At 39.4% G+C, this 11,194-nt stretch overlaps 1 protein-coding gene across 2 annotated transcripts; it reads right to left on the bottom strand.

The window, feature by feature from the left end:
* Nucleotides 1–1,503: 1,503 nt before the first annotated feature.
* Nucleotides 1,504–8,319, bottom strand: LOC143707653 (uncharacterized). Of its 2 annotated transcripts, XM_077200041.1 has the most exons (11): nt 8,204–8,319; nt 8,023–8,116; nt 7,521–7,865; nt 7,192–7,309; nt 7,023–7,114; nt 6,803–6,920; nt 6,424–6,540; nt 5,649–5,840; nt 5,277–5,429; nt 3,897–4,093; nt 1,504–2,434 (listed from the first exon to the last, which is right to left on the bottom strand). In XM_077200041.1, exons 1-10 carry the CDS (start codon nt 8,260–8,262, stop codon nt 3,897–3,899), a joined length of 1,485 nt encoding a protein of 494 aa, XP_077056156.1. In that variant the 5' UTR covers nt 8,263–8,319; the 3' UTR covers nt 1,504–2,434. The 2 variants fall into 2 exon arrangements, with proteins under 2 accessions (XP_077056156.1, XP_077056157.1); XM_077200042.1 differs by lacking the exon at nt 8,204–8,319 and having other exon boundaries at nt 7,989–8,126.
* Between the last annotated feature and the right edge of the window lie 2,875 nt (nt 8,320–11,194).

The following is an 11,194-nucleotide window of genomic DNA, read 5'->3' as shown; positions in this document are numbered from 1 at the left end:
CACAATTTTGTGTGTGCAGTTTTGGGAAAGTTTTGAAAAAAGGTGACATAGTTTTGAAAATGTGTGCAAGCAGTTGGAAAAAAACTGTAAATAGTGTACATTGAAGACGGCCCTGATTGTTCTACAACTACAATAACAGTCGAATATACTCAATGACCTGATAGCGATTTTTTTTCATCTTGATCATTTAAATATAGTATAATGTATATTTTAACTGTAGGTGATTGTTGATATATATAGTAAAGCTACAATTTTATAACCCTAAAACTAACCCTACTCTGGAAACTGGAAGAACTTCAAGTATGGACGCTGATTTGTACGCTTAGTAACAAGTTCAATGGCACGTCTCTACAGGGGGGAGCGTGCCTATGTTCCCACAGCCCTATGTTCCCAGAGCCCTAAGTTCCCACAGCTCTTTGTTCCTACAGAGGGTTAGGGTAACCCTAAACCTAACCCTAACTAGCTGTAGCAGTGTAGAATAGCTGTAGTGTAGACTAGCTGTAGTAGTATAGACTAGCTGTTGAAATTATAGGGAAATTTATGAACACAATACTCAATTTTGAAAATGTTCTAGAAATGTGGGATCACAGAGTTCCTGACAGATTTCTCCCGACCTTTTGGTGACTTGGCGCTTCTTGCTTACAGTAACTGCTTGGGGGACAGGGGATGGTTAAATGTGGTAAGAAAATGACTTGACTTAGAGTTTCATTTTTAGAAAAATCTTTGAAATTAGACAAATATAGAGAGAACATAGGGCTGTGGGAACATAGAACCTAATTTTCAAAATTTTCAGTAAAAGAAAATTCTCAGAAATGTGGGAACATAGGGCAGAGGGAACATAGGGCCATGGTAACTTAGAGCTGTGGGAACAGAGGGATGACCCCAACTAGGGAGCTGGCACAAATCTCATCTGAGACTGCTGTCTCTTTGCCCTCCCCCTCTCATCTTGTCAGTTTCATCGATCTGTTGAAGGTTCTGATTGCTGTGTGATCAGTTTTGACTCTTTGTGTAGTGCTTTCTAAATTACAACATTGTGTAGGCAATGATAAATGGATATGTGTGTAAAGTTTTGCAGTGAAAGTTTAACAAATCTGACTCATGTGTCAAAACTGGGGAGTATTGTTTATAGTTTGAGGAAAAGGGTATGCTTTTTGATAAACGGTGTTGCGTTTTTGAAATTTGAGTTCAAATCCATAGTTATAGTGTTTCAGCATTAGAGAAAAACTGTAACAGATACACATTACTTATTATGATAGATCTTGTTTAATTACAAACAAGGTTGATTGTTTGAAAATAAGTAAAAAGACATGCATTAAAGTAATTAATGAATAATGCAGTTTGATGTTAAACAGAGTTTAAACTGTTAAACAGTTTATCTGTAAACAAGATTCCACAGTGTGATGTTTTTTTTATCAACTATAAAAATATAAAATATTGTTTTTCAATAAAGTATGAAAAATTAAAAACAAAATATTAATCTTTGGAAATACTTTATTTCTCGTCTTTCTCAACAATACCAGTGAAAATACACCAAATGCATATTTGTCAAAGCCATAAGGCTGCATTTAAAAACATTGGACTGAGGTTAAATTCACTTGCAAAAACCTCCAGCAGAACAAAGAATTAAGTCATCTGTAATAATATACAATATAAAGTATAATCATAAAATAAAAAACGGTGTATTTTTCTGTTACATACTATAATGCATCTTTGCAGTAACAAAGTTACACAACAGGTATATACACTCAATCAAGTAGTGATCCATAGGCAGCCTCCTCTGGGGAAAAACAAAATGACATAGACTGACACAGACACTGCTGCTGCACCGCAGAATAAGTGAATATTGAGATATGCAATCAAGAATGAGTTTTCACATTAAGTCCTAAATGTGATGATAGAGGAATTGTCATGAGGTCATCATGTGCTTACAAGATTTCATGGCAATCTGCCCAATTAGACTATTCAATTTTACATTCTGGTCTAATGATTTTGCTACAGGGAATGTCATAAGGTCAACATAACATGATTCATTGCTCAGCAAATTACAGAAATCGGTTCATAACATTTGTTGTATGCAAGTCAAAAGTTTGGCCTAACCTTGGTGCAAAAGGAAAGGTTACAGGGTCACCACAATTAAGGGGAGTCTCTCTTAAAAGAGTATACACTACCCTAATATCATATGAGCCCAGTAATTACATCTGGTAATATCATACATGCAAAGTTAACATTTAACAAGATTAGTGCACTTATACTGAGAGGTTTGTGCATTTTCAACGAACTGTGCAATGTGCTTACTAAATTACTTGGAAAATCTAAAAGACACAGTTTGAATTTCCAAAAAGATTTTGATGTGGTTAATCAATCAGCATAATAATAATACACGGATATAGGGCAAGTCCATTTCCTTCAACATAGTCCTTCGTGCAGCTTCCATCTGGGGAAACACAGAAAAACAAAAAAGCAAGAATTAGGATAAGAGTAGGGATGGGAATTGATAAGAATTTAACGATTCCGATTCCATTATCGATATTGCTTATCGATTCGATTCCTTATCGATTCTCATTGGGTGAGGGAATAAGTACAAATTGTTTGTTTGTATTAACTCGCTTTAATATCTGATCAGAAGACAAAGCACAGAGTATTAGGGTGTGAACCTACACTGGTCTCACGGTTCGGTTCATTACGATTATCATGTCATCGATTCAGTTCAATTCGATATCTCGATGCATTACGATGCACTGCATCATAAATTTTCAATTTTACTTCAAAAGTGATGTGTGCGTGCGTGTGCGTGTTCGCCTGTTCGGGAAGTCGCAGTGACAGAAACAGAGACATTCCAGTTTAAGTTTCATGGGACTAAAGTCTGTTTATGCCATTAAGAAAATGAAATTCTGCCAATTTTTGTTTAAAAAAAGTGTTCATTTAAAAGCAGCGCTCATTCATCATCAGTGTATGTTACACTGTTGCTGTGTGGCCAAATGTTTCTGCATAGCCTATTGGATGTAGTTCCCCCTTTTGACGAAATGGAAATTTTACACGTGTTGCAAGTGACCGTATTATGAGGCGCCGTCATCCTTTCATGTGCGCGAGTTTGTGTGTGCTCGCGTCTCATATGAGTATGTGCGTGGAGAGTTTGTGTGTGCGCGCGCGCCTCATATGAGTATGTAGGTGGAGAGTTTGTGTGTGCTCGCGTCTCATACGAGTATGCGCGTGGAGAGTTTGTGTGCGCGCGCGTCTCATATGAGTATGTGCGTGGAGAGTTTGTGTGTGTGTGCGCGCGTCTCATACGAGTATGTGCGTGGAGAGTGTGTGTGTGCGCGCGCGTCTCATACGAGTATGTGCCTGGAGTTCCGCACATCTCGTGTGTGTAGAGTTTGCTTGTACAGTATGTGCGTGTGCGACTTTAGGTGTGTCGTTGTGCATTTCATATGTATTTGTTTGCGCATTCAGCAGTGTATGTTTGACTACGTAGTGTATGCAAGTGTTTCATAAATGTGTGCGTGAATGAAGTTTGATTTAAGCCCTAGACGGCGCCATATTGTCGTCTTTTCGCATGAAATATAACCAAACTTTAGAGCGCTTCTGCCTCGATGCCATGTTTTCTGCGTTCTGAACCAAAACAGCGCAGCGCGAATGTGTGACGTCATGACACATTTGCAACGAGCGGAACCGATAAGCGGAATCGTTAAGCAGGCATGCTAACGGTTCCAAGGAATCGATTCACTAGGCACCGGTTCTGAAGAACCGGTTCTCGATTCCCATCCCTAGATAAGAGGGTGAATTTCAGCTGTTTTAGAATAAGTAAGGTGTGTAAAGCATTAATAAAATACACAAATAAATTAAGAATAACAGTAACAGGGGGTTATTCCAAAAAACAAACAAACATAATAAATAACCTAAATTGTGTTTTCCTCTTCATCCTCACTGGTGTCTGGACTACTGAGGCCACTTTGATCTTCCTCTTCAACATGTAGAAGGACAGAGGCCTCAGGACCTAAGGCAGTCTTGTACTGTTGGAGGACGACTTGGAACCTTTCTGACACCTCTGACAGTCTTCTTCTTAAGAGACAGCAAAGTCCCTCATTTCCCTGGTCTACGTCTCAAAATACAAACGAGATTACATTAAAGACAAACTATATTAAAAGGTTGTATCAGCGATTTCAGGCCCAAACATAAATGATCACATTCATCGAATCTTTCCTAACAATCCGCTAGCTGCCCGCCCCATAAGCAAGCCGTCAAAAAAAAACGTGTCTCTGTAGGCAGCCTAGGCTCTGAGATCTGCACACAAACACCACCACTCAAAACCAAAATAAATGGTGTTCCAACCAATCACCAACAGGGGCGGGTGTGGTGAGGTTTTGCGTGCAGCCGTCATAGGCAGCCGTGCACGAGCGCAAAACCTCACAACACCCGCCGTGATTGGTTGGAACACTATTTACTTTGGTTTTGAGTGGTGGTAAGCGCAATCGTTTTTGTGTGCAGATCTCAGAGCCTAGGCTGCCTACAGAGACGCGTTTTTTTTTTGACGGCTTGCTTATGGGGCGGGCAGCTAGCGGATCGTTAGGAAAGATTAGATGAATGTGATCATTTATGTTTGGGCCTGAAATCACTGATACAACCTTTAAGATGGTTTCATAAGGCCAAATAACTTAAATGGAGTAAAAAGATGTACCAATTCAAATCTACATAGCAGAATGATTGGCATTTTTATGTGTATCGCTGACATGGGACCAGGCTAGCTTCTGTATAAAACAACTTAAGGCAACATGACGGCTCACTGAGGTGACTTTATGGAGGGAGGCCCAAAGTAGCATACAGTATACTTGTCTGATAGCTGTTTTAAGTTAACAGTTTTCTTCACTACAGTTGTGCTGAAGTAACACATTGTGTTACTTGCTGACCAGCAAGGTTTTCTATGTTGACTGGAGGAGATAATAAGATTAATCTTGATGTTATGCTAACCCCATGTAGCACATCAGGACACAAATTCCAATGTTCAAATTCTTTTGTTCATTTCCGCTTTCCAGTAACAGACATAGTACAACAAATCTGCACATCTTTCAAGCAAATGTGAATCTTTATAGCCTTACTGACTTGTTACCATAGCTACAGTAACAACTTTAATCCCCATTTTATGTATATCCCAAAGGACGCCTAAAGGTCCACGGCAAAGAGAGCCATAACCGTTCTACTCCATCCAAGTTCTGTGACTGATGTGTTTTTTTGTGTTTTTTTTAAACACATTAGATGGACAGGGTTTTAATTAAACTTACCCTCCTCAGCCAACTTGTTCTTGAGAACCATTGCCAGGCTCTGCAACCATGTGCAGTGTTGTGCCATCTCCAACACCAAAACTCTTGTTTCCTCATGCAGTCGCCTTGTTAACATCACTTGGTCGTGCACTCGTTTCTTGATTGAAATGTTTGCTAAGAATCAATAACAGTTATATGTATACATGAGACAATCTTGCATAATCACTACAAACATTGACTTTATCAAATTGATACATAAGAAAACTGAAAATACACCATTAAACTAGATTAATATTACAACACTCAATATGTAACATGCATGCCTTAGTTCAGTATACTCTATAAAGCAGAACTGTAAATAAATTCCTGTGAAGCATCTAAAAACAAACATACCACTGCCATGAACCTCCCACGGCCATATTTGAGACGCAGTACTCTCTCCAGTTAGGGAATGCTCCACCACAGCTACGTCAATGGTTGTTGCCGATTCTAGTACAAGATCATTGTATTTCTGTATCTCCTGAAGAAGGAGTTTTTTGTCTTCTGCCAGCTTCCTTCGAAGGCGATGGCGAAACTTGCTGCTGTCTAGAAAGACAAGTACAGGGGCAGAGGTTTTTGACAGAACTCTTCAACAAGAAAAAAATGATAGCACCAAAAAATTGAAAAGCAAAGCTCCAGTTATTGAAGTATGTGAAAATTATAATGTAGACTGACATGGGAAACAAATTGTTCAGCGTCTAACATTTTGGGGGGAATCTATTTGCAGGAGTAACTAACACACTTTTCATGATTGCCTGAAAATAATAGTGCATTAATTAATTTAGAATGGGCAGTTTTGTATCTAAATACGTTCCCCTTCCACAGAGGCCGCTATGTTGCACCTCCACGTTCCTACAGTAGCCCACAACGGACAAACAAACACTGGGTTTAGATAGTACCGCACATTTTCTCGTCGGCTACCGTAGCTTGGAAAGATAGAGGGGAGGTGGATGCAATCGTCAAACCTCACCGATAGATACCACTAAATCCTACAGACTGGTCATTTAAAGAACAGAATTCAATGATTGAGCTGAACTGTGCTACTACATTATTTGCTAATTCCATGTTGGTGGAGTAGGATGCATACAGTAGCCTGAATTTATCAACCTATTATATTATATAGTTATACCATTCTGACGGTAGAGGGTTCGCTTCCGGTGCCTCACACTAAGGTAGAGCCCCTCAATTGATTGCTGCATTCCTCTGAGTGTTGTGCATTGACTGGCACGAGATGTATCAGGTGTCTCTGTAGAAGAAATAGTGAAAGCAAATTTACTGTTAAAACACAGAACCGTTTCTCTGTTTGAATTTTATGTAAAACCTTTTAATCCAACTTATTTAAACTTTGTATGTGCACTTCCTGCAGGGAACTGGAATATAGTAATAAACCTGACATAAATGTGGCATCACATTAGATGATGATCCACCTACTATTTTTTGCTGCTCTTTAATATCAAACTTTAGATTGTAGAAAGGGATGGTTGTTTCTTTTATCTGGTCATGCTTACCACCAGTTGCCCATTCCTTTACATCAGATAGCCACTGTGACACCACTTCATCTGTGCAATCTAGCTCCGTTTTTAGGTCAGCTAGCCTTGCAGTCTCATCCTGGAGTCTCTGACAAGTCTGATGAACAGTGTTACACAATAATCAGGATTAAAACTTTGTATGATTAACAACAGGCCAAGTAAACACAAAAGGACACACAACAATTAATATGAGACTTACCTTCACATATCTTGTGGAAAGTGCCTGATGTAAAGAGAGATTTTTTTTCTCGTTCCACCCCATTGCATGCAATGTAAGCATGTCCACCCGTGCTGTTGAAAGCAAATAATGAGGTTATGATGATCAATCTAAAAAAAAAGTATACATGAATATTGCAAACTCCGATCACCTGCTTTGGACATGTATTTGGTTGTCAGGGCACAACGTGAGAGGTAGCTGTTCACTTGCTCCACCTCCTCACCAGCGGTTGTCCCTGCTCCTTCCTGGTTCCTGCCACTCCAATTAATCTTTTAGTAAAGGGTGGAAGACATTCAATTTAATTTTATTTATATAGCCCAATATCACAAACCACAATTTGCATCAAAGGGCATTACATTCCATGCAAGAAATGGTTATGCAAAAAGACAAGATAATATAGTGTAGCTTAACTTATTTCATATTATTAATGTGCTTGTAAATATTACAAATGTACATATGATGCCAAAATATTATACACACCTCACACTTAGTAGCATGGGCTCGAGCATGCATTACACTGAGAAAGGGTTTCATAGTGGTCAGTTCCTGAAGAGCAGGAAGGACACTAGCAACTTTCTCCAGGTATGGCCAGTATTTGCATGCCACGTCCATTGCGAAGAATTGTGCCTTGGCTGGCATGAGCTCCTTCTGAAGGTACAGAGGGTAGGCAAATATCTCCCCCCTGTACATATTAAGGGCTTTCAGAAGGAACCCATGGCGGCACACAGCAACCTCCATCCCCTCTTCATCCAATTTTGAAGCCCTCCTTGAAGTCTCCCTCGCTGCTGTCCACTGGGAGTCCCCACATGTGCCTCTTCCCTGTGTCTATGACACACAAAACAAACATGACAAATCAAATAAAAGCAATATTGTCAATCAATATATGGCATTTATTTTCTTAATTTGATTTTGTAATTGGTAGGCAGGAGTAATTGAAGTGGGGGTTACGTTTATTATTGTAACAACTATTTTGTCAACTTGCATTTTTCACTGCTTTCTGTATGGTGTCGACAAAACTAGACACCGTACTGTCTTCAGCCACAAAGAGCCCCTCAAAAAAGCCAGGATCATCAGAGCTGAGGAAGAAAGAAAAATAGAAAATCCATTCATGAAATATATGAAGTAAGAAAATAAATCAATAAAAAGACTAGAAGAAAGATCACCTTCCGTTTCGGCGAAAGCGATATAGCTTTCTATTTCCATCTGCTGAAACAGCCAACATTTCCGGCGTGCAGGCTGGGCAGGTGAAAGGAGCACTACAGCAGAGCTGGTCTTCCTCATATGATGCATATGAAAGCTCTAAGAAGCTGCGCTGCAGTGCATCACCGTTGATAGGTCCAGACTGGAAAATATATAGAATGAAATAGTATTTTGATATTGTCTGCTTATTAATTTTTTTTTATAAAATGGTAATTACATTTACACTTACTCTTCCTCCACACTTAGTGCGATGTTCCAGCAGCTTTGCAAAGGCTTGTCTGGAGAATCCCGGAGATATGATCTTGAGTTCCTGAAGGGAGCTCAGGAGGTCCAGTGTATAAAGTGTGGAATTGGTGACGGAGGCTGGCCAATATCCACTTCTTAGGAGGTCTTTAAAGTCAGGGGTCCACTGCTGCTGGCATGTTTGACATTCATACAGTGGCTGATGCAAGTCAAAACGCCCTTGGAACAAAAAAACAAATTAATATAAATATATATAAAATACACACTTACCACATACTTAACTTTACAACACTTAGTTCATTATGCACATTGTGAATGGTTGAGAGACTGTCACGTTACGTTAAATAGAACCCAAGCGCAGACAGTAACTTTATAAAACACGGTTTATTTACAACCAGAAAACAAAAGCCCACGATGGGGCAAACAAACAGTAACTGAAACAATAACTAGACTTGACAATAAAACAGACCTGGAACCTTCACAAACAGATCACAATACTCACAGGATCGAATATTAACAAGACAAAACAGCACTGAGGAACAAAAATCGGGAGCTTACATAGAACACATAATCACAAAGACACAGGTGACACCGATGAACATCAATACTAATGAGGGAACAAGGGGCGTGGTAAGGACACATGATCACAATCACAGGTGACACTGATACAACATTAACAAGGAAACGAGGTAAAACACAAGACAATAGGCTTGTTCGACTTGAACCGGCGCTGCACAGACCGATCGGTTGATGACATCAAAGTACCGCGAGAGCGATTCAAAAGCATAAGGAGCCGTCTGCTCTCTAATCGCTCTCGCGGTACTTTGATGTCATCAACCGATCGGTTTGTGCAGCGCCGGTTCAAGTCGAACAAGCCTTCTGCAAACACATAGCCCAAAACAACTGGCCATGTGTTTGCACACAAAACACGAGACAAATACATGACAGAGACATTGCACAAGTTCCTATAATCCCACATTTATATTTTCTAATTCACTAAATTCCACACTGCTGTGTTGATTGGACATCATGCTGGAAAGATGCTAATTTTTTTATTTGTGGAGGACAAAAACAAAACAAAAAAACATCTGTCTTTGTTTCAGTTAATAACAATACCATGTGCTATTCCATATGTTCTGACACTTCTGCAATTGTAAGCACAATGCCACAGCACACTAGTGTGAAAAACATCAAATTATATATATATATGATGGTAATTAAAATCACTGGTTTGCCTGGTAACACAGTGAAATTTGTGCCTCCACAGGAGCAGTCTGGCACCTTCACAGTTGGCAAAATGCAAGCTGGCAAAAATAAGGAAAACAAATAATTTAGATGATCTGTAACTGTCTGCAGACATACATTGAACAGCAAAATTAAAGCTTTCTTGAGAACGTACCTTGCTCATGGGTGCAATATCCATCTTCCCCTTTAATGATGCATGTGGTTGGAGGAATGGCTTCAAAAAAACCACGAATCACGCATTCCCTGTTGTGGAGTGGCTGTTTTTTGTGATGCAATACATCACAGTCCCCACAGAACCACTCCTCAGGAAGACACTCTCTGCACCTAGGGAGAAAAGAAAACAATATTATAATATAATACATTATTTCAGGTGAATAACTCATATAAAGTACTGTATACTCTATTTAAGCTATTCCAGGTTTGATTTAATTGTAAAGGATTGCATAGTGGCTCAGTGTTTAGCACTGTCACCTCACAGCAAGAAGGTCCTAGATTTACTTTTCTCATTAATGTGTTTTTCATCTGGGTATCTAAGTCTTCTCCCATCCCAAAAGACATGTATCTTAGCCTATAAAGCAGGGCACTCAGCAAACCTACCCTGGGTAATTTAAGTTTGGTATTAATGAAAACCAACCTAATAACAGCAGGCTCGTTGCAAAGGCAACACAGGGGATGACCAACAGCCTCTTTTGAAATAAGGCATTTTAGGTGGTATGGCCTTGCTTCTTTCCAGCGCTCTGAGGCTTTCTGCTGCCGAAAAGACCATGATGATGCAGAGCTACTTTGAGGCTGAGCAGCAGAAGGACATGACGCCAAAATATCAGAGAGCCTCTCCATATTTTTTTCTGTAAAGAAAATCCAAAAATAAAGCTGTAAGGGATCATTCACTATAGATAAGGAACAATTAAAAGTCAACTGATCAGTATCAGAATGAACACTTTTTTTATACTGTACATTCATAAATTCATCACTGTGAATTACCAAATTCCTCTTGAGGATGTAGTCTTGTTGAGGTTGCAGTAAGTGGAACCTCCACACTGGATGACAGGGAGCACTCAACCGTGGGGTATGTGGCTGTAAAACAAAACATAGAAGAATAAGAACAAGTTAGGCTATCACACTCTATTCTTGTTCTTCTTTTCAAACTATATACTAAACAATTTATGAAATCAGACATATTTTTGTTAAGTACTTGGTAGTGTCTTCTACAATAGTGTCACTGAAAGGTTTATCTACTTTTTAATGTCTTTTTAGATATTTGAATATTTTAAACTCTCAATAAACAATTACATTGTTCTATTTTGAGTTGGTCCAACATTGTCATAGTAAATTCCTACAAATGTCAAATAATTCAGATATAACCTGTAGCGGAGGCTTGGCGTCGCCCTCCTCGCCTCCCCCTCGGCTTACCACGTCCTACAGAGTCCCTTTTAGAGGTGTGTGGAGGGTCTCGTACACGTTTCCTC

This window comes from Siphateles boraxobius, unplaced genomic scaffold (genome assembly GCF_051911475.1).
Source record: "Siphateles boraxobius isolate OS27281-9 unplaced genomic scaffold, OSU_SipBor_1 42, whole genome shotgun sequence".
Taxonomy (NCBI): domain Eukaryota; kingdom Metazoa; phylum Chordata; class Actinopteri; order Cypriniformes; family Leuciscidae; genus Siphateles; species Siphateles boraxobius.
Note: the sequence above shows the minus strand (reverse complement) of the source record. Positions and strands in the feature narration are given on the sequence as shown.